General features: G+C 39.3%; 2 protein-coding genes across 12 annotated transcripts in view; one reads left to right on the top strand and one right to left on the bottom strand.

The window, feature by feature from the left end:
• The first annotated feature begins 49 nt into the window (after positions 1-49).
• kiaa1328 (KIAA1328 ortholog) lies at positions 50-15715 on the top strand. Its single transcript, XM_084927874.1, has 12 exons — positions 50-131; positions 521-556; positions 640-881; positions 2048-2148; positions 2286-2401; positions 6823-6947; positions 7997-8202; positions 8302-8520; positions 8666-8761; positions 8850-8941; positions 9107-9215; positions 14363-15715. Exons 1-12 carry the CDS (start codon positions 77-79, stop codon positions 14589-14591), a joined length of 1626 nt encoding a protein of 541 aa, XP_084784000.1. The 5' UTR covers positions 50-76; the 3' UTR covers positions 14592-15715.
• celf4 (CUGBP, Elav-like family member 4) overlaps positions 15026-24496 on the bottom strand; it is a 92812-nt gene continuing 83341 nt past the window's right edge. For all 11 annotated transcript variants that reach the window (XM_084927886.1, XM_084927885.1, XM_084927878.1 and 8 more), the window contains 2 exons: positions 23234-23427; positions 15026-20242 (listed from right to left, as the gene is read on the bottom strand). In XM_084927886.1, coding sequence (XP_084784012.1) covers positions 23300-23427 — 128 coding nt within the window. In that variant the 3' untranslated portion in view covers positions 15026-20242; positions 23234-23299. The remainder of the gene's footprint in view (positions 20243-23233; positions 23428-24496) is intronic.

The raw sequence follows: 24496 nt of genomic DNA on the forward strand, positions 1-24496 counted from the left end.
TGCTTGTAAGAGAAAGGCGGGGCATCTATTCCTTAGCAACGCTTGGCTCCCTGGGAGTGGTGGCGGTTGATTCAACATGGCGGCAGCAGCGAAAAGAAGTGAAAATTCGGGGATATTTTGGATGAATGGCGGTACGCTGACTTTTATCGAGCTACATTAGCCTTATCCAACACTTCACAGTTGTATATATCTTACAGGAAGACATAAAGCTTTTCGAAGTAGAGTTATAGTGTTACTTTTACGTCCGTACTAGAAAGTTGTTTTCTCTGAGGAAGTGAGAGAGCTTATAGCTAATTATAGTTAAGATAAAGATTGCTCACCTAACCACTTATTTCAAGTTGATTTTGGATCATTTGTTATTGATGATAACGGTATTCATGCTACCCCTTACACTGAGTTAGTCCTGCTAGGTCTCCCAATACCGAACAGAGCAAAAACAACACTGTAAAAGCCCTCTACAGCTGTTTAATTTGAATGTTAATTTGAGTGTCTCCATCCTCTTTTTGTTATGCCCACACAGTGTCAGATGATGAACAGCCTTTGGTGTTTATTCCTGGTGAGTCCAGTGATAAACAGTTTCTGAAAACTGTAAAACTTTATATAGAGTGGCTCTTATTGTTGTCTTCTTAACATCCTCAGGGGTGGACGGAGAGGTGAAGACTCAGGCCCCTTTTAACCTGAAACCACTCAGTACCAGTACATCCAAGAAAAGAGGCCACAAGATGGGAGAGAAGAGCACTTCTGACTGCAAAAAACAGGCCAAGCAAAGGAGAGAAGTCAAAAACCAAAGTGATCACTCAGGGGTTTATACTAAGGAGGACGTGTCTGTTCACCACAATGCTGCTGTGATGACACCTCAGACTTTTCTTCCGGTTTCACAGGTATCGTAGGATTTTTTTTTTCCCCATGCGACTGAACTTTTTTGATTAAATGGCAATATGTAATGCACTGAATTTAAATTCATATAGTGCTTTTTTTTGTCTCAAATAAACCCACTGGCCACTTCATTAGTGACGCTTTGCTAATATCAGGTTGAACACCCTTTTGACTTCTGAACTGCCTTAATTCTTTGTGGCATAAATTCAACAAGGGGCTAGAAAGATTCCTTAAAGATTTTTGTCCATATTGATGTATTAGCATCACACAATTGCTTCAAATTTGCCACTTGCACATCAATATTGTCAATCTCCAGGTTCGCCAAAACCCAAAGGTGCTCTTTTGCATTGTGAGCTGGTGACTTTTGGGGCCATTTGAGTAGTGAACTCCTCATCATGTTCATGAAATCAGTTTGAGATTATTTGAGCTTTGTGACATGTCATGTGACAGAAGATAGTACACTGGTCATAAAAAGATGGACATGGTTAATACTCAGGTAGACTTTAGTGTTACACCACTGCCATCATGCTAATACAATGCAGGATGGATTCATTCTTTAATGTTATTTACTCCAAATTCTCAGACTACCATCTGGATACCACAGAAGAAATCGATACTCATTAGACCAAGCAATGTTTTTAAATCTTCTATTGTCCAATCTGATGGTTTGAAATGAAGCAGGTCAACTAGACCAGCGGTCCCCAACCTTTTTTGCGCCACGGACCGGTTTACGCCCGACAATATTTTCACGGACCGGCCTTTAAGGTGTCGCGGATAAATACAACAAAATAAAACTAGTACTGGTACCGAAAAAAGAAGATTTATTCATAACACACGTGAAAAGACCCAGGAAAACCAAGTTAATGATAAAAACGATAACAAAATAACGCTGAAAACCGATAAAAACCCTGAAAACCATACATTTCACACCTGAGCCTCAACTCTCGCGGCCCGGTACCAAATGACTCACGGACCGGTACCGGTCCGAGGCCCGGGGGTTGGGGACCGCTGAACTAGACTACATGAATTGCTGTCATATGATTGGCTGATTTGAACCTAACAAACAGATGAATTTGTTAAATATAGTGGCCAGTGAGTGTATATAGAAACAGTACTGCTACTCTTTATTATTAAATCTGTATGTTTAACTCTTACTCTCATATTCTTAAAGGTAATTTCTGAAGTCAGCAAAGCAAAGAGTGAGGTCTGTCTGAAAGACCTTTGTCCTGAAGATAAGCGACGAATTGCAAATCTCATTGAAGAACTGGCTAGGTATCCAACGTTATTATCTTTTATGAATTTAACAATTTATAGTGATGGAAATTAAAATGTATTTTATTAACTCCTCATATGTTTTCCTTATTTTTTTATTTTATTTTTAAATTGTCTTTTGTTTCCCTGTTCTCTAGAGTGAGCGAGGAGAAAGAAGAGTCGGTGCGGCGTCTGAAAGATGAACAGGGAAATTTTGAATGCAAGATTCAGCAGCTAGAGCAACAGAACCAAATCATAGCACAGGAAAGGGAAAGTATCCTTTCAAAGCAAGCAGACAGCTGCAATGTATAATGCCCTGCTTTTCCTAATGGGCCATATGAAGTGAATTTTTTTTTTTAAGTGAAATGATAAGGCTGTGGATGCTCTTTTGAGAGCTGCATTGGGTTATGTTTGTAATCAGTGAAAGCAGATCTGCTCATCTTGTTCTGTTTGAATGTTTGTCAGACAACTTGACCTTCTTTAATGATGTTTGTTTAAACTATTTTGGAACATGCATCTTCGCGTGATAAGGCTGCTGCAAAGACACCAAAAATGAGTTATTGTGCTAAAGCTGATGTTTAAAAAAAACCCAAAAGTAAAATATATTTAAGAAAAGACATTTCATAAAGCCAACATCTTGTGGCTCATTATGGTACTTACTGTATATGATTGTATTGTGTGTGCTGTTCAAAAAGAAAGTCTGCAGGGGGCAGTGTTGTCTCAGGCAAGGCTATTTACAGTCTTTGGGCAAGAACCTTCAATCTGATACAAAAGGCAGAGAAGTAGAGCAGATGAATTTATATTACTTGATGTCTGCTGCAGTTGTCTTTTGCGAGTGCTTGTAGCTTATCTGCTGTTGTGTACAGAATCAATTTCATGGTTGGAGCCGTGCCCTAAACCATCTAAATCATCTTATCATCCAAAGATGAATTTTCATATTCACAGAGAAGACCACAGTATTTGCTTTTTACCATGTTTTTTTGTCACCCTCCCATACTATTCAGTGTTAGAGAATATCTCTCAGTTTCTCCTGTAGAAAATGAGATCAGACAGGTCAGCAGCTGATTCTTGTTGGTCTAACATGTCTAACGATGCTAGAGTTGTAATGCTACACCCCAATCTGCTGTCTTCATAACAATTCTGCTCAGGTCAAACTAGAGTATGGCCAGCAGTCAATTTAGGTTAAAAACACTGCGAAATATGAAGAGTAATTGACCCGGCTGGTAAATTGCACGATTGGCAACGGCGGCGGGGAAAATTAGGAAAGCACAACTCAATTAAAGGCACTTTGGCTTGGAGACTTGGCATTTACACCAAACTTCTAAACTCCATTAAAAAGGTATTTGAGAGGAAAAAGTGTTCGGATCCAAGCACCTCCGGGGGGGAGAACGTAGTCTTTTAAAGTGTGTGCAAGAGTCACGAAGGCTCTTCTCAGGCAGAAGGTTTCGGCACTTCTCCGAAAGGTTAAGGAGACACCAAAGGCAAACACACTGAATGAGAGTCTTGTCAAGTCTAATTCCATTACGCCTTAGCTTATCTTATCTCACCAAGATTCAGGGATGTCAGGGGTATAAAGAATGTAGGACTATACCTTAGCCCCAAGCCAACTAGGATGAGAAGGAAAAGTACCCTTGATATTTGGGATGTTCAGCTGACATTTGGAGCTGACTGGCACACAGGGCTGAATTTGTGTTTCAGATAGAAAGGATGCTTTTTTACTTCAGGGCATGTTGGCACGAGCACAAGTCAAGGTGGCGTTAGTAACATGGTATACTGTTTTACTTTCTGTATCCAGAACAAGGCACAGCAGGTGCTACATGTAATGCCACTTATTGAGCTGAAACAATTGGAGGGAATCCTGAGGCCATGGAGAGAGGGACACAACAGTTCTGCTGCGTGTTACTAAAATGGCATTTGATAGAGGAATGCATTGGCATTCCTCTATCACAGGAGTGCTAAATCCATTTCTGGCCTTAAAGGTTTTGATGTGTGACATTTACAATGCGGAAATCTAATTTTATCAAGTGTGCTTTTTGTGATAAGCATACATCAAATGCTTGCTTTTGGATAAATTAAAATTTGTTATGTTTTAGGGGTTATGATGATTTGGTCTTGTTGTTGTGTAACTCACCTTTTATTCTTGGAAGTAGTGCAGTAGTCCTTTACAATAAATTACTACCTACCAGTGGGTAAATACGACAGCTTTATATTTGAATATATAGCCATACTTTCTGCAGGAGTATAATAAAAGTGAATGGAACCAGTTGTGAGCCTAATGTAAAATAAATAATGCTTAATAAATGTAATATTTTTTTTATGGACCTTGTGTGTTTTAAGCTTTGGTAGGTGTGCCATTTGACATATTCCATAGACACCAGCCAGTTTGTACTGATGCCAGGTTGTGCATCTGTGCCTCAGAACTGCTATTGCTTTAGAGTTCTGATCAATGAGTCTCGAAGATGCCTGAGAATGGTTTTCTTCATCTTCACTCTTGGAAATTTCCAGACATTTTCTAAAATAACTGTAAGATGATGTGTGGAGTTATGTATTGGTTTATTGTGAGATTTGGCATTCATGTCTCTTTTTCAGATTCAGCAGGATTGAAGCAGTAATGTAAACCGTCTCCTTCTATTAATTCCCCGCCATTTCTTCCTTACACACATTCATACTCTCACACATATTCACACATCCGTCTCCGCCCCCATACCTCTCACATTCCAGCTCAGGCTCAATCTGTTTGGCACACTGTGCTAAAGCAGGTTTTAAAATATTCCCCCCTCCTGTGCAAATTTGTTCCACCTTGAAGTGGATTTCATTATTTCATTTGAGCCTCGGCCTGACAGGGAAGTGAATCATTTTGACAGACCCCGTCTGAAGCCTCTTCAACCCAAGCCCTTGATTCTGAGTATTTTTGGAGCAGGGGGGAGGAGTAAGTCATTGTTGGCACGTTGCAGCTCTGATGTAAACTAGGGGCTTGCTGAGAGCTTGGCCCCCATTGGCTGATGTCCAAGGCTGTAGAGGAAGCATGTTTAGTGTAGCGACTGGCTGAGAAGTGGAATCTTATCAGTGTTGCGCCACTCGGTTCAGATTACCTAGCACTTGCTATCCAGGGACTGCATTACCCTGTCAACACATTAACACATGTTATGTTCATCTATGCACTGGGATGATATGATGCTGCAGCCTGCTTGGGTGTTCAGCACAGATGGACTTTGCTTGTGTGTTTTAGATTGCGTGTGGTCTCTGCTTTGTATGCCGACATAAAGTGGGAATTGCCTTTTATTGTGGTAAAATATGCATTTAAAAAAAAAAACCCTGAACACACCACACGTTACCTTGGATTGCAGTGAGGTTTAGTTGTATAAGCATGTTCACTATCTCCCCTTTAGGACTTTTATTCATGCTGCATAAATAGACCTCCCAACACAGGTTTACATGATGTGATGTCCTTGTGATGTCCTTAAGTTCTGTGTATGGAACTGCTTCCATGGAGATCAGTGAGGCGGTAGAGGAGCCCTAGTTAGATGGAGGGTTCAATCAAAACATTTCCTCGCATTTTTCTAGTGTTTATGGAAGCTGTTGCATTGCTTTTGTCTGGTGTCTGGTCCTCAATTCAAAGTCGTCACCGCTCTCTTCTCTTTCCCTGTGTCTCATTTCCACAGCCTGATTGAAGTCTTCTAACAACCAAAGTGTTTTCTTATGGAGTGTTCTGCCAACTATTCCTTCAATAAGACTCTTCTTTGAACTTTGATTTTCTCTTAAAATGAGGGTTTCTTTTCCAAATGGATGCTGAGAAACTCATCAGCTGGGGGAGCAGGGGCACCATCATAAAAAGATATGGCCTAGAGGAACACACTTTATGGTCAGCTTGGGTGGGAGTGTGTGTACTACTTGCTTTATTGTAGTGTTTGTGTGCGGGCTGTTTACAGTGCAGGTGGGGAATTTGTGCTCTCGTGTCTTGCTGTTTTTATGTTTGTACTAGAGAGTCAGATTGACAATGATTATTGAATGTGTGCGAGTATGTCTGTGTGCAGTCTCTCCATTCTCATGCTCATTATCTTTGTATGTGCGGGTGTGGTGTGGTGCTGCCACTGTCATTAGTGGGGCTCCTGAGGCGCAGCAGTAGTCCCGCTCCAGATTAGTTTTCTTGTGTCTGCCAGCTCTCTGTCTGGCAGATAGCCTGGCGTGGCATTGCCCAGCTCAGCTCAAAACAGCTTGGCCCTGCCCAGATGGTGAAAGCTCTGTGCCACAACAACAACTTTGATTTTGCTGGACTCTTCCCTGTCTCTGTTTTCAGCTTTGCCTTTTCTCTACTTTTCTGGTCCAATGTGTAATTGATTACGGAAACAAGGTTTTAATTCAGATTGTCGATCTAAATCCAGCATCTTCAAAGTAGCACAGGAGAAACTTTTCTTGTACCAAAACTACTTCTCAGCAAAAATTGAACTCATCAAAGAGCTACACGTTAGGGATTTGTAAGATTTATTTATGTATTTTGAATGAAAATGAAAACTCCTTCCTATTTGAATCAAATAGTGAAGCCAGAATTTCTTTCAGTCACACAATTTGATGGAACTCACTGCGTGATTTCTCAGCCAAATCTGGGGTGGTGGTTATGTTTTACTCTAAGGGTTTCTTTTGTTTCAGTTTAGCTGTTGTTCTACTTTGTTAGTTACTTAACCCTTGGTCCTCCAGGTCTGCAGCAGCAGTACAAAGAGTGCCAGGAGCTGCTTGGGCTCTACCAACAATACATTTCTCAGCAACAGGCAAAGCTCAATCAGTCCATTGCCCAGCTTAGCCAGCCATCAAGTCACAGCAAGGTAAGATATGGGATAAAATGGTTGTGTGTGTGTGTGGTGTGTGTTATAGGTTATATGTACACACATTTCCTATTATGTTTCTATTGCAATGGAAAATGCACAATAAAATGACAGCCATTCTCCTATGGGAGCCACATTCAAGCAATAGCCCTGTTTGCCATCAGTCACATACAAAAAAATCCAGTGGAAACACATGCAAGAGGCATTGTTCCATGACCAAGTGCCATAATAATTTATAACAAGTCACTACAGTCCACAGTCACTACCTCAATATGACTACAACCTAGTAAAAACTCTCTCAAGGTGACACTTTAAAGGCGAAGATGCCTCTCTGGCTGCAGCCTCTGTATGAATGGATGACTTGGCCAACCTCATTGTCCGCAGTGGCTCTGAATAATGTGTGTTTGCCTGCTCTCTGACCCTCAGCAAATTAGTCAGTCTCTTTCTCAGTCTACTATAAAATGGGCTTTTCTCCTTATGTTTATCTCATAATGTTCATGATCTTTGCTCACCTGTCACTTGTGTTTAGCTGAAAAACACAGGTTTATCCCTTTTATATTATAGCTATACAAGGTCCATGGTGAAATCACCACTTTAGCACAGGAGGATCATCAGTGTCATCATCATATCATTTTCATTACCAGTGTCTACAGAGCACGTGCTCACCTACTACCTTTTATATGAACTGTTCTTTGGTATCTCTTAACTCAGTACACAGCCACAGTAATTATGTGCACAAATGGAAGGAAGTAGACCAAAAAAGATGCCTTCGGTCGCAGCAGCTCACATAGAGTGCAAGTGAAATGTGAGTTCTTGTGAAATTGCTCTTGCAAGCAAATGGGGAGCTTTTACGGCACATAGTAACGCGAGCAAATTAGGTTGCTAAGCGAGGCCTAATTCCGTATTGGTAAATTTCAGCTTTGCAGCCAGCTCTAAATTAAAGTTTTATGGAGCAGTCGAATGTTTTGGCTGAAAAACTCCCATCAGTTTTTCAGAGGCTTCCTTAATGGGCCAAAATACATTAATTGTCCTCTTTGTTCTCTGTCCAGGTGCACAGTAGTGAGGAACTCCCCAATAGGACATCTACAAGCAGAGCTAATAGCTCACTCTTTGATGGCTCATACCTCAGTCACGCTGCTACTGGAGGACCACAATGCAGGGATCAAGGCACTGTCTGTGGAACACAGCAGCAAAGAATTCACAGTTCCTCTCGTCTGAGCCACCATGATACCTTTAACCAAGATGAGTGTAAAAGGTACAGTATTCAGCCATACCAGCATTACTTTCCTTTTTTCATGTTGAAAATTTTAGCAAGGCACAAAGGAGATGGCATGTAACATGCATTTGCACATAGGCTCCATAGTGGGAATATCATGGACTCTGGGGCCAAGGAAGCTCTGACCAGGCCTCTGCTGGGTCAGGAGGACTGGGAGGAGAAGAGGCACCAGCTGCTGCTGCAGAAGATGCAGTTAGAGATGGAGAGAGAGAGGCTGCATGCACGCCTTTCAGAGCAGGAGGAAAGGCTCCAGAGACAGAATCAGCAACTACAGCAGTCACATCTTGATTACAAAAGGTAGAACGGTATCTGCTGTTGACGGTAGTTACTTTGGTACATACATTACGTGTCTGCAATCCTTGGTCTTTTCATATTTTGTGTCAGCCTCTGTACTTCAGTTTATACCATTGCAGACTATTTTAACTTGCTATATCTTTGTTAGATTTCAACCAGCTACTCAAGCTGAGGTCAGCACCTCTAATACTAGGAATGATGTTACAGAAGTGCAGAATCCTTCACACCAAGATATACCCTCCAGGTAAAGCAAATTTTGTCATATACATATATTGCACACCAACCAGACACATGTGAAAGGAACATTAATGCATTTTGTATGTTGTCTACAGTGTGTGTGATGATGCAGGAGTACATCCTGGAGGACAGAGCTTGCATGAAAAACATCCAGAAACTGTACCTAATCCTCTGAACAATGGCAGTGGTAAGCTTGTATTTTCAATTAATCAATAAAGTGTTTGCACAGTTTAGCTTGAGACAGGGGAACAGTTTAGCTTGAAATACACATTTTAGCACTCTCATGTATCACTAAAATACCTTGTTAAATTTAAAAAAAAAAAAAGAAAATATATCCTTTTCTTGACCTCAGAATATTTAAAACGGCCCACAAAGGACATGGCCACATCTCCTGCTGAATCACCTGCAAGCCTGAGGAAGCACACATCAGTATCTGCAATCCAAAAGACTCCAGACACCAGGTAACAAACATCAATAAACAATTTAATAAACATTTATTGTAATAGTTTGTAAGTTCATTAAAGTGCTGTACAATGTTTATAAGGGTGGTCCATTTTTAGCAATTATATTGGATAATGTCGTTCTCAGAAGAACAGTCTGTGTGGTTGAATTATTTATGTTAATGTGTTAAAGTGTTACAGTGTCCAGCATAATATTTTTCCCCTACACTACACAAGAAATACAAAATTTTATGTTATAAAGGTAAATCGAACAAATATTAAGTAACTAAAGCTTTAAAGTAAATGTAGTGGAGTAAATGCTATACCCCTTTTTAGACTCGCCCATGATTTGTGTATCGCTGGGCTGGGGTAGCTGCTGTCTGCTCCAGCAATCATTACAAAAAGTCAGCCAAATTTAAAGATTGTGGCAAACTAAACAAGCAGTTCATTTGCATATCTTGACAGCTTTCATTTCTTAGTTTCAATTTCTTAGTTTGTTTGTGCTGCTGCTGTGTAAAATGCACCAGTGGTGGGTTGGAGCAGCTGAAAAGTAGCTTTTCTTCACATTTAATCTAACTGAACATTTGGTGTGTTGTAGGACTTATTGGTATACTGACTGTAAGAAAAAAACACTTCTCATATGTGAGAGTACATGATCACTGAAAAAGCCTTCACTGACCCCAACAGGCCAGCAGTTAGCCAGTCAGGGTCCCCAACATACTTTATTATTATTATTATTATTATTATTATTATTATTATTATTATTATTATTATTATTATTATTATTATTATGTATTTATTTATTAACTGACCCGTCGCCATCAGGCCACCAGTTATGGTGAATCCTGTGCCAGCAGATTTGTGATTAAAAACATATATGAAAAATCAACACAGTTCAAACATCTGAAGGATGTAAGAAGTCATGAATCTGTGTTTATCTAAAATTCTGAACTGAGGGTCCTCGGGTTAAGAAATGTTTTCCACAAGGAATTATGGGTGAAATAAAGGTAGCAGCTTAGAAACTAGGTGATAAATTCGAGTGTTTTATTAGTGGTCTGTGGCAGCGAGTGTCTTTTCCTCCTGTTTCCAACAAAAAGATTACAGCAGATTTAGAATATAAGTATTTAATTTTTTTTCCTGGGCTTGCTGTTGCTGCAGTGTTTTGTGGTTAAATGATGACTTTTCTTAGTCTAGCTAACTTTTCGAGCTGTGAGAAGCTAATTGAAGCTTTTTACTGGGCTAGCTAGTGCTGCGGCCAGCCTGTCAGGAGACATGCTGCGTTCCATTAGTCGTCCTAGCAGGGATCCTGCAGCAGGTGTAATTGAACAGACTTCTGGATGCACCCCCCCCCCCTCGCTCAGCCACAGAAATGAGACGAAGAAAGCAGAAGTGAGGGAGAGATGTTAAAAGTGTGTTTGAGGGTGAGAGCATTGGATAAAGTGAAAAATGGGAAGCGAGGAAAGGTAGAGCAGGTTCAGATGGATAGTAGTGGAAACGGTGAGAAAGATGTAAGAAGGGGGGAGAGGGGATTTGAAGATAGGGATGAATCACTGAGTGCAAGCATTTCCTAAAAATGCAAAGGACTCTGTACATGGAATAGTAATTAACCTGACTGTGTGTTGTCTTAATGCGTGTGCAATGTGCATGTTCAGTTGGACTCCAAGGCCGCAGTGGAATTAAATGCAAAAAAAAATATCAGATGCTAAAAAATAATTTGTGATTCTGCACAGCTTTCCTTTAAAGCCATTATTATTTCCACACTGGAGCAATTCTTTTCTGTAATGTCAGATTTCCTCTACCTTGTTGTAAATGCAGTGGTAGATAGCAGATACACTAGCTGTGAGACAGCCTCCCCCTCCTTGTTTTGAAGGATAGTTCTTCAAAACACCTTGAAGTTTCCAACTTCTGACGATTAACTCTTAAATAAAGCAGCGCCTGGTCCAAGTTGAACTGTGAGCTCTAGCAGATGCCCATTAATTCCAGCAGGGGATCTGGAGTATCAGATCTTATTACCATTTATTTTCACCTCCAAAGCCTATTAAAATTGTTCTACTCTTAGATACACAATGTCTTCTTTTTTTTTTTTTGTGCCAGTAATGAGGAAGTCTGTGTCTCAGATGCCTTTTGTGGTTTTCCTGCAACATGTTTTTTTCATGTGCATCTTTTCAGATATTTATAATCCTTTGGTAATCCACTGAATCATATTAGACATATGTCTTTCCCTTAGCTGGTGTTCAAAATACCGAGAATAAAAATAGTTGTAAAAGAATTCAGTGAATGAAGTGAAGGCAATATGTTGTTGCTCTGAGCTCATCAGAAACCTGTCAGAGCGGCCTGACTTTAGCAGATCAGTAATGTGTGGTTTGGTGCTAGTTTTCAAAAATACTTATTTTCATCTGTGTGTGTGTGTGTGGGAGGGGGGGATGGGAAATCTTCAATCTTTTATAGCTTTGGTTAGTGAATCATGGGAACAACCACATCAAGTTTTGATATTTTAGGTTGTTTAAAGAAAGAATGGCTTTGTTATCACTATTAAACTTGTGTTTTATTTAAATATCATTAAAGATAAAAAAAACAAACAAAACAAAACCAAACAAAAAAATCTTACTGAAAAATTCCCCATGTTACCTGAAGCGTTCTCCTTCACTTGGCAACAAAATAGCTCTTGTAACCATCTAATCTTAACCAATTCGATGTTGATGTGCAAATTGCACAACCAAACTGAGGTTAACATTAAGTGACCTTTTTAATCCTTTCATGAATCCTGTGCTAGTTAGTAATGAGACAGTTCCAGCGCACACCGCCCATCTCATCTTGATCCTTCCTGCCATTGCCCGCCTGCTATTGATTGGCTGGGAAATTGACATGCGGGATATACACAGTGGCCATTATAGGTTTTTTATCTTACTGTTTGGACTGCAAATGAAAAGAGGCGCCGGGGCGAGACGGCTATCTTTAATGAAAGAGAGAAGCCAAACAAGCAGTGAAAGTTATGAGTGGGAAGGAGGTGGTGAGTAGCATATGCTGAAGAAGTTTTCTGAAAATTTTTATCTGGCCTCATGGAGCTAGAAAAGAGAAACAGAAGCTCTGTAACTGTTAAATTGGGGAAAATGAAGTCCAGTAGTTGTGTTTTTTTTATTTTATTTTTTTTATTGTACTCTGAAGACTTCTTTGTGTACGAGTTTGAAGCATTTAAAAAGTATTTGAAAGCAGAGCAGCGCACATCTACTGTTTCACAGTAGTCATTATAGCACGTTTTTAAATTTCAAAATCAAGGTGAAACTTTGTCCGAGTCTCCTTTCTGTTACATTTCCTGTCCTAAGGATAAAAGTACTAAATGCTTTATGCTGGCAACGTGATGTCTCCAGATGCTCTCAAAATGACCCGACATTCCAGGTCCAAAACCTTATTTTTCTTTTAAAAAAAAACAGTGACAGAAATGTGTGTTGCTGCTACTGCCGTCCATGTATTTTATCTGTAAGCACACAGTAAAAATGATTCTGCCAGGACTCCCTTGGGAGATATAAATATCCAGCACCAATTCACAACTTTACTTCATGCAAACTGGAGCCAAGAAATGAAGTTCTTTGTCGCACCGTATACCCCCTCTGAAAATCTATTGGCATTCTTCTCTTTGGCCTTCATGCAATCTCTGTGCCAGCAGCCCTCCCTCGCCCTACCCATTGCCACCCCCCCAATACTGCTGCCCAAACTATACCCCCTACCCCCCGCACTACCCTTGTTATAGATTGTGACCGCCGGTAAGTGATGCATTATTCATTACCAACATGTCGTTTGTTGATGGATGGCTGTTTGAGAGCCCTGTCCGTTAAATAAATCAACAAATAAAAATGCAAATTCTCACATTTCGAGCGAAGCAACCCAGCCAAAGTCCCTCCCCCACATTCCCTCTCTGCCTCCATCTCTATCCACAAAGCAGCAGTCATTTCCAGACTCTCTCTTACAAGCGGGCACACACACACACTCCTTCTCACTCATGCTCTCAGACTTTCTCCTCTTTTCTCCTTTGCTGTTGACAGGCAGGAGACCAAATGAGGAAGACAGATTTACTTAGTTGAGCTTCTTTTCTTGTTTTTTTTTTTTTTCTTCCCCCAATCAAATCCCTTTGCTCAAACATGTACATACATGAATTCATGTTGCTAAAGCAAAATATAGCCCTTTAAAAGCCTTTTTGGCTATTGATATGTGAAGCCTGAAGTTAGTTTGAAAACATGACATATCAAGGTCCATAGTTACGTGTTGAGGAACATAAATGCACCCTGATTGGAAGTTTCACCACTGCGTCTGTGTGCTGACCACCCGCATGCATATCAACAAGTACATCCCAAGGATCGGCCTTACCTGGGAGAGCTGTGTGCAGAGCCGCGCAATGCAAATCGATGCGGCTTTAAACGAGCAGAGAATTATGTTAGCAACATCAGTCGAGCGTGCTTTAAAGAATTCATGTTTTGTATCTGGAATGGCCGTCGTTCGACTGTGTATACACTGAATAATTTATCAAACCAGCCAGACTGAGGGATTGAATCTCTATTAGCTTAATCTCCCCTGTTTTGGTTTATTTATTTCACCGCACATTCCCCTCATTTCTATTCCAGGGGAGAAGGCACTGGGTTCTCTCCCCCTTGTTCTCTCACACCTGCAAGAAACTGTGTTTTTCTGCTGGGACGCCCCAGTGGTTTCGACTTGTTAACGCTGCTTGTTAGGGTTCAGTAGGCACTTCACCAAGAAAGATTTGTTAACACTTGTATGAAAATATTTGTCGTTCACCTTTCAGTTGTTAACACAGACCACAAGAAAGCAAAACTCTCACCCAAGTGTTTTGTTTTTGGTTTTTTTTGCTTTGTTTTTAGCTCTAACTGGATGTTGCTTTGTACATTTGTGATGTCAGTCTCTCAGCTTGCACTGTTTATGTGCCCTCATAGTTAAGCAGAATGTAACTGGCAGGCTTTCTGTGTGAATTCCTCTGCTACAATGAAACCACAGTGAGAAAGCTCATTTAAAGTGTTGCCTCTGTACAGGGCTCATAAATGTAGCCTGTGTCAATTCAACCTTTGAAACAAGCTGTGGAGGCTAAAAAAGCAAAAAAAAAAAAAAAAAAGGGGGGGGGGGCAGAGAGAAACCTAACCTAAAGTTTTTCTTTTTTTCAGGTTGGACTTTTCTCTGGTTGAGTTATTGGATATCTTTAGTCCTGTTTCTGCACCTGAGCAATGCAAGACAACCACTCAAAGAGCCAGAGCATTGCAACACAGACCGGCTCATACTGCCCCCAGATCAGTGAACCGAACCATGCTTACCCCTGGTGGACCTCGTCCTCAGAGCACTCAGCAAGACCTGGAAGAAAGCAAAATACTAGAAGATATTTTCTTCATTTGCTGACAAAAAAAATGAGGAGCATGAAAAAGATTCAGTCACTGGATATTTACCAGCTGTGTCCATTTTTTTTTTTAAATAAATGTTTTTCATTTAACTTTTTATTGGCTTTCTAAAATCAGAATCAATGTGACACGGTGTGCATAGATTGTGAGAATTGGTAGAATTTTTTTTAAATACTAATAAATGTTTTTTTTTCAAGCCTCGTTTGTAAAAAATTGCCAATATGACATATAATTTTCCACTGTGCATCTGGCTAAAGGATGCACATTTTATAAATCTCTGATTTACTGGAAATATTATACATAGTCGGTTCCATACACATGTGGCAACTATCCTGTAGCAGACAGCTGGTGTCATTGTGTAAACCCCAAAGTAACCAGGGGAATCTTATATTAAGAAGTTACCAATCAGCAGTAATTATGACACAACACAGAGTATTTTATTCTAGACTGTGCTTTATTATTGGGCTAAGCTGAGACGCATCATTCATTTAGAATTACAAAAGAAGAGTCCAGGGGACCAGAGAATGGTGCAGTCTGGAGAGACGGGGGCGGGAGCCTAAAGCGCGCTGCCCATCAGAAGCTTGGCTCATCAGGAACCTGGCAAAGCTTAATATGCAACATTCATCACCCCCCTCCATATGTGCTGAAATTGGGAAATAGATTTCCAGAACACTTTGAAAACCACATGAAGTAAAATGTGATTCTAGCAACACTACTGAGCTTTAGAAATAAAAATCACTGATAACAGCACCGGAAAAAAAAAATGATAGGAACTCAAATTTCTTTTGGATGAAATAGTGCAGTTTTCATTGAATTTTGTTCTCGGTAGAACACGTGAGTTGAACAAGATCAGAGCTCTGTTGAACAAAATGAAGCACAATGGGGAGAATAGGAAGGGAAGGGAAGGGAATACAGTTTTCAAAAGTTGTTTACAATAAACCAGACATTAGTTCATTAAATATTAGCAGCAACTTATACTGACCTCAAGGCGTCTCTTCTGATTGAACAGTTGATTTAAGATGTGTTTAACTAGGGATTACTATTTCCCCCACTTTGCTTAACGGTGGCATCTTATTTTGAAACGATCTTTTAACAAAACTTTTCCTTTTTTTTTTTTTTTTTTTTTAGATGAACAATACAGTATGCATTTATAATTACAAATATACATAAGGCTTTAGTGTTGTACTGCATTGTTGTGAGTAATTTGCAAGCCACAGGAAAAATGTAGAAGCAGTCTTAGTAGTGGTTAAACTTCCAATACTTGAGCGGTAAGATGTGTCGCGATTCAAGGTAACGCTTGCAAGCAAACAGATCAGTGTCAGTAATGAGAGCTCAGATCTTGGCTCAAACAGCACAAATAAATAAACAAATAAATAAACAGACAATGAAATAAATAATTCAAATCTGTCTTTGACATCACTTGGTCAAAAGGAGCGTTTTTCTCCGTCATCAAAGAAGTTCTGAAGGCATGGTCCTGCAGACAGGAACAATGATCATCTGTGGACCACAACAGTGGCCCATGCATGTCATATAAAAACTATTTGGTCACGTACCAACTCATAAAAAAATAATGCCATGAAAGCATGCTTATCATTTCAGACATGACTTATAAATAAATATCTAAACAAACAGATAAATGAATAGAACCCATTAAAGTATTTCTTTTTTGTTTTTTTTTATAAAATAGGTCAATGTGTGTCTAAGCTCTAACTGAGGTCAATGCTCTCCCTGACTGTATTCTGGATAAATGCCTTGGTCAGGTCCTACAGTTTGTACCGTATCCTAGCGAATATTTTTTTTTGTACCTGGTTTTAATGAGCATTATCATGTTTTCATTCATATATTTTTTTAAGTATTTAAATTACTTTATCCAGTCCTTGTAGATAGAAGTAAAAGTCCTATAAAATATGCAAACCTATGTACAGAGGAAAACAGAGCAAAAAAAGAAACAATTTACAGTATATTCATCAGTTTATGTATATATTTATATATATATATTTATATTCAAACTTCCTCTGTTTCTTGTTTTTGAACCACTAAACTTTGTTTTTCACTTTTCTCATGTAAACTTGCAGCTTAAAGTTGGAGCAAATGAAGATGAGGTGGTTGGCATTTGAGTTCTCGCACATCTTTCTGCGTCTGCTTACTTCGTTCGCCGTGGGGAAAAAAAATGACTGATTGCTCAAACAAATCATATGAGAAGCACAGACTGTGATGGCAGTTTTTTTTCTTTCTAATTTTCTCAGAGCAGCGGGGCAGTCAAAAAAGGGCACACAGTGCTGCGATCAGGGACACCAGACATATGATATTTAGCCTCGGATGTTATTGTTAGACACAGGTCAGGTTGATGAGCTAGAGGTTTCGTACTAATCCACCAAAGTTAGTGGAAGAAAAGAACAAAAAAAGAGATCTCGATGGTCATCTGGTTTAACTGTATGCCACGCTCAGGAGATTGTTAAGTGGCACACGCACAAACAGAGGCATTCTGGGATGTGCACTGGTGTCTTTTAGACTCACTGGATTTGGAAGGTAAATGTTAAATTATTCAAACTGCTAAAAAGGTTAAACAGAGACACTGGGGAAATGGCATAATGAGCAGTTTATAGGAAAACTAGTAACAGCACCCAACAGGAAGCATTGTCTTCCAAAGTGTCATATAGCCTTATAAATATTCATATATATAAATATTCATTGAGTAATCTCCACCAGCTCAATATGTGTTGAATGCAGGGTCTAATAAATCCAAGTCTGTTGACCTTTTTCAGGTTTATAGTAGGTGTTTATACCATTTTTGTAGACTATTATGAGAAACTGTACGCTAAAGCAATATGAAACCAGCCTCGGTGATACAGCAGGCGTAATGGGTAAATGGTTTTTCACACTTATTGCTTCATTTTACAGTTTCATTAGAGCTTTTATCTTTATATATATATGTATGTATATGTATATATATATATATATATATATATATATATATATATATATATATATATATATATATATACACATATACATACATATATATACATATATATATATATATATATATATACACATGTATGTATATGTATATATACATATATATACATATACATACATATATATATATATATATATATGCAATATATATGCAATATATATATAATTGCATGAAGACTTAACGTAAGGCAATATAACAATTTCTAAAAGATATGCTTCATGTCAAGTATAAATCCTTTTTTTTTTCTGTTCAAAGGGAAGCCAGCTCTATGACATATTCATCAATATTACATCTCCTTCACAGCCATTAACCCTCTCAGGCTCAAACTAAGTTTTTGTTGCTAATGCACAAAAGAATACCTGCAGTGGTACTTCTGAGTAAAAAAAACCTCATAAAATATGTATGTGGGGTAATCAGGTTGTTAGCTTTTAACTGTTGCAAATCTGCAATGCCTGCCTTGAGGGGGTTAAAATCCTCCTGCTCGGTCCAGTAAGCTCAGTCGCATCCGTTATCAAGCCACATCGTGCCCATTTCAGCCCTGATTTTTACCCTTTATTACCTTCCAACTAGTGGAACTTAGTCTCAGGTGCCTTGCACACAACTTGAAAAGTTAGTGCCTGTGCTAGAAGGTTACCTAATGCCCGCTTTTGTTTGAAGTTTGAAGTGGTATCGCATGAATCTACATTAGACCTAAATGCTCCCCCCCCCCCAAAAGACAATGATGGACCAACAGTGCTTGGACAATTTTTGTTATATTTGACATGCACTGAAGCTCTCTACGCAGTTGAAAAAATGATATGGATCAGGCTGTAGTTTTGACATCATAATAGCGCGCTGGCTACTTGCAGTAGTGTGTGTGTGTTCAGTTTTTTTTTCTTTGTTTTCTGAGAGCACAGTGCTTGATGGCAGATTCTGCAGGTGACAAGGCACACCTTGACATGGTGACAGCCCATACGCTACATGCACTTTACTGAATGCAAAAGAGAGCAAGGGTTGTGAGACATTTTCATTTTGGTTCAAGTTTCAAAGAGAAGTTTGTGTGTGTATGCATGTGTGTGTGTGTGTGTGTAAGCTCAAAAGATATGTTTGGAATAGAGTCGAAGATAATTGTCCTTTTCCTCTAAAATCATCTAGCCTGATTCTCTTAAAGCCTGCTACTGAGATTGGCTTTTTGCATTTTCAGATAATATGTACACCATATGTGTTTCATCACACATGAATCTTTTTAGCAATATATTGTGTGTCAGCATATAGGTAATCAGAGAAAGGAATGCCTGCAGTTTTGGGAGCTGCCAGATTTGCGATTCTTCCCAAGCAGAGCAATGCTTCAAACTCCAGCTAAAATCTACAAAAAAATTACAGCTCAACATAGTCAGTAGCCGTTCTATATACAGACACACATATATAAAATATGTGCATATAAATACATATATTTGTGATTAATATCTATTTATCCATATATACTGTATATATGAATACATTTGCTTGAATGCCTGTTATACATATATATGTACTGCAAATATAAACAAGTTCATATATTTCAAACATTTCTGATGTTATTCTATCTATGAGGTTAGGATGTCAAGTTAAAAAAGATAAGGCTGTGATACAGAGCAGCCCCTCCCATGCACTCGCCATCCCTCCCGAGACAAAATGAGAAGAGAAAAAAATAAACATTTTGAGTAATTGTAAACTAGCGAAGTGAGAGACCCCATTTGGTCATCTGAAATAGTTTTGCCTGTATTCAAAAAGCATATCAGCAATATATATGTATATATACATGTGTTGTATATATTCGTAATGTACACTTCTTTTAAGTGCAACTCCCCAGCCAGTTAACGCTGGCTGACAGAGATGCAGTGGTCCGAGTATATTAGAGCTACAAGTCCTCAGCAATAAAAATGTTTGGTCTTTTGGTCCCTAAAACAACTAAGGAATGATGGATAAGACTCCCTGGAGACTGTTGCTATGGCGCTCCTCGGCAACGGTATCCCCTGGAAACGGACAGGCACTCCGAGCTAAAGATGGCCATCCCAAATCGAAGCCAATCTGTGTCGTGAAAATGTCACATTCCTACTTAAGTTCTCTCTCAGAGAATTTGTCCCTTCTTGTTTCAAATCTTAAAAATTGGTCTTCAAAACTCAATTGCTCCACACCATCTTAATGAAAGATCTCCTACGGCAATCCGCTATTATGTTTTTTGTTTGTGTTTTTTTTTTGTGGTTGTTTTTTTTTTTTTTGTTATTTTTATATTTTTTTTTTCAAAGTTTTGTTCTTGTTGGACTTTTGACATCCGTATTCCTTTCAAGAGTTCAGCGGGGTTGGTCATTGTAAGGAGGTTTGATGTAGTTTCTTTTACTTTTTTCTCCTCCTTTCTTTGTTCAAGTAAAAGTTTTTGTGGTCCAGAAAAGGTAGCTGTCATTCAAGCAGGGTTTTGTGGGGAAAGAAGTGTGTATATGTGTGCAGAAGAGGGGAAAAAAAGTCCTGGGGCTAACCAGGCTGGTACAAATTCACTCTGAGTTCCAAAGTTTTAGTACATCCAAAAAGGAGGTGTCCTTGACTCGGTCATCGCTCTCTCTCTCTCTCCTCTGTTTTCTGAAGCAGCCTCAGTGGTCCAGATGTTGAGTTTGCACTCAGTGGTGGGTAGCAAATAATCAACAGCTCAACAAAACCTGAAAAGCACAGAAGAAAAAGGGACTGTTTGAGTAAAGGAACGTGTGGAGAAACAACACAAGGTTTCACGTTTTGCACCTCGATGCATTGATGCTTGCACTTTTCCACAGGATAGCCACTGGCTCGAGCTTTTCTGCAGATCGCTTAGGTTCCTAGAAGTATCCCACGAAAACTGCACTTTGATACCAGCAGCTGTGCGGTTTGAAGGTGTGTCTAGCTTTGCGGTTCATTTGTGCACTTGCTTGGATCTGATTTAGATAATTGAATGAGACAGCTAGGTCGCTTGCCGTTGAACTTTCATTACACATTTCTACATTATACTGGAAAACAAGAAAAATGACGGGGAGATATTTGCTTTGATTTTTAAATTAATTTTTCTTTGGAAGCAATGACGTCACCAGTGTTGTGTGTTCCTTCACTGTTGATTCTTGCTGTATTTACATGCAGATGGAGCGGTGCAGAATACTTAACAGGACACCTGCCTCTCTAAAGCGTCTTAGCCAGCACTAAGACTCTAAGTCCTGGTGTGGATAAACAAAGATCATTTTGCTGAGACAATTTTCAAAACAAATCAGTGCTCATCCTGCAGTGAATTAATCTGGCTTCCTGGCTGCAGCTCCGTTATTATCTTCTACGCGATGAAACAAATTTTTCGTTTCTATTAAAAAACAAACTGTTCAATCCTGTTTTTGAAATGGTGAAGGGATTCTAATCGAGACACACCTTACCGTGTCATTAGATGTTAAATAAGAGTACTCTAGCTTGCTGTTGTGCCAACAGTGTGTTATTATTCTATTTTATTCTATTTTTATTTTTTTAGATGATAGTACCAATAGTAAAGCTGGTGATGCAAGTTGTAAAGTCGCTCTGGGAAAAAAAAAAGGAAATCAGAAGATGTTTTCTCCAACATTCAGTTAAAAAAAATCATTTTACATATCAAAAGGAGTGGCGGCACACATTTGATGACAAATTCATATGAGGTTGCTCTTCCACCTGCAGTGATTTGCCTCAGGACACTGTCTGGTATGGTTCAGTTAGTTTGTGAGTGGGTGATAAGTTGCCCTTGAATGAAGTCATCAGTAGTGAATGAACGACACAGCCTAAACTCTCCATCACACAGATGAAGGGAGGAGACAAAGAGGAACAGCACAATTACCTGCCTGAGGGGTAATAAATGCCTCTCCCTTGGAAGCACTTTCTTCCCTGTGCAACATGCTGAACCATTTACCAATTATCTTTTACCTACGGGGTAACATACAGGGTCACTTACTGTAAAGTCGTTCTGCAAATAGAGGAGGCTACTCAAGTAAGTGCTTCTGCTATTTTTTTCTTGACATCAAGCTGACATCAAAACAAGGTTTCACTTTCAGTATCGATAGACACGTCTTATGGTGCATAATTACATTTAACATCTTATATTCTCAATATGTTTTAACTAGTCTGCTTTGCCCCCTGTGTGTGTGGGACATTTCCGTTAGCGCTGTGCATCACAGCACTCTTGTTTTCAGCGAATGATGCACGGAGCTAAGAGTGTTTTCCGCCGAAGAAGGCAATGCGAGCGACACTTGTTTGCCCGAGAACACACGGCGCTCTGGCGAGAGCGAACAGGTGTTGTTAGGTGTGTGTGCTGCACGTGAGGCACTGTAACACAGCTGTCAGCAGGTTAAAGCTGCAGGAGTTTTAGACAATGCAGTCGCTGCTGAACTCATAAAAAAATTCCCTGAAATGTCACGTTTCACTCTCAGCTTGTCTTGGGAAATATCTGCATGTGACTAATGACAAAAAAAAAAAAAAAAAATCATTATTGTCATCTTCAATAAAGGGTAAGACAACAGCTGCAAAATTTCCTCTTGTTCTTTAGCAGGAAAAACGATTTACTCATTTCACTGTTCAATGAAAACATGAGCATGCTCAGTGAGTGCTTTCATGCACAACAGTGAACACAATTGGGGATTAAAAAGAAGAGTTTCTCAGCGAGGCTGAATCAGAGGATCACAAGATACTGAAAAAAGCTGAAAACTGATGTTGATGCTTCTGCATTAAAAGCATTTTGTGTAGTGGAAATCATTACTACTGTACAAGTATACCAGTGCATCATCCAAAAACGTTTTGACTATCATGTAAAGATAAAAAACAAACAAAACATTTTTAACATGACGAGGAATAGTCCTGAATCAAAATCTCTAATTGTCCTGCATGGATGCTGCATTCTCTGAGGTAAATAGTAGAAGTGTAAAAGCATCTCAGATGGTATAGGTTTGTAAATGCTTTTGTGCATCACATGGATAACTTGAACATCTGAGACTTGGTGGTAGTGAATGTTACAAAGAGGTTTTGAAGCAACATATGCTGCCATTCAATTGTCTTTTTGAGATAAGGCCTTGTTTACATCCTCACTAAACCCCATTCTGCAGGTATTACAACAGCGTTGCTTCATATTAAGAGCAGCTATAACTACCTGTATACAGTCTAGACCTGTCAGTTCTTTTTTCAAAAATTTATGAAACAAAAGACAGCGGATTCTTGAGCAGAAAATCCTTTAACAAGGAAGACTGGGGAAGATTTTGCTCTCTATAGGTGAACATTTGGTCTCATTGGTTCCCAAACACTTACAGAGTGCTGTTAAAAGAAGAGGTGATGCAATGCAGTGGTAAACATACCCTGCTTCTAACTGTTTTTTGTGTGTTGCTGGCATCAAATTCAACACGAGCACATTTTTTTTAAACAAAATGTTTCAACTTTAATATCTCATAGGCTCTCTTTATACAATTTTTAATTAAATGTATTGGTTACATTATTTTTATTTATTTATTTTTGGAAAAAGGTTTGTAGTCATGGTCCTGGAAGGATTGTGGGAATGTCAACACTTGGTTTTGTTTGGTGAGTGTTTGCCAGTATAATTTGCAATAGCTGTGCATGCGCTCAAGAAACCACCTGTGAAACTAAACTGACAACAGGTGTTCCTCAAGGAGTCAACACTGATGCCTAACCTGTCTTTCCCTGTGTTCGACAGCTGCCCCGGCCGCCAGGGTGGCGGTGGCTGGCTGGGGCGCGGGCTAGTAGGGACGGTTGGCATCCTTTGGCCTCTTCAGTTGCACCTTGAGTCTTTTCATGCCGATCTGGAAGCCATTCATTGACTGGATGGCAGCTTGGGCACTACCTGGGTTGTCGAAACTTACAAACCCTGGGGGAAAGGCCAAAAGAGAGAGAAAGACAAAGGAGGAGATATTGTTATATGAAGAAGCAAAGGCAGTTTGGGACACTAAAAACATGGAATGTGAAGATGAGTTCATTAAGATCCAATAGTCATTTACAGGTGTGTATGATATGAAAACTGGAACGATAATGAAATCCTTTAATCTGCACATAAAACTAAAAAACAGTTACCATTCATGAAACAACTAGTTGTAAGCGTAAATCTAATATAGTGTGATTATTAAAAAAAAAAAGCACATTAAACTAACATCACACAGATGTGTAATAGTATGACAACAACAACAGGATTACAGGATAATGGGGTTTTATAACTAAAACATCAATATGGTTGTGCAACATTTCAGTTTTGCTTTTTAACTTCCACTGTGACGTGGGGGGAAAAAAAGCGTCAAATAACAAATTAAAACCCGCATCACAAAAACGCCAACATGAATTGAGGAAATACATTAATGCAGCGTATTAGTGAGCGAAAGCTAATTTGCAAATGGGTTGCACCTGATGGACTCTCCATAAAACATTCTCCACAATCCATTTATAATTTGCCACATAATTATGCGTTCGACTACGCTGCACTGTCAGCAGCATGACGTGAGATGGCAGTTTTCTGTCTTTGCACGGCAGACTAACTGTGGGATTCTGAAGTTACGTTCTTGGCATGCATCCCTTTTTTTGTTTTTAGCTGAAAGGAAGCTATAGTCAGGGGCATGCGACTGAAAAACCCACATTTGTATTATACAAAATGTCACGAAGAGCACAGTCGTAATCGAAAGATAAAACGGGCCGCTGAGTTCTCAGATCTCAGCTGTCTGTAACGCTTGGAAAAGGAAAACAAAATATCCAAAATATCCACTCTTTCTTATTAGTAACAGCACACCTGCAGAGAAACGATCTGCTCTTTTGTTCATCTTTTTAAAGGGAGAGGTGTCGAGAGGTTTGGGGGTAGGGAAGGCGTGGGGGTGGGAAGGGAGTATTGACTGCAGTGCAAAAAAAGGGTGATTAGGAAAAAAAAAAAAGAATAATAATCAGGAATAAATAAC

Source organism: Perissodus microlepis, chromosome 5 (assembly GCF_051167445.1).
Source record: "Perissodus microlepis isolate ML-2025 ecotype Zambia chromosome 5, ASM5116744v1, whole genome shotgun sequence".
Classification (NCBI taxonomy): Eukaryota; Metazoa; Chordata; class Actinopteri; order Cichliformes; family Cichlidae; genus Perissodus; species Perissodus microlepis.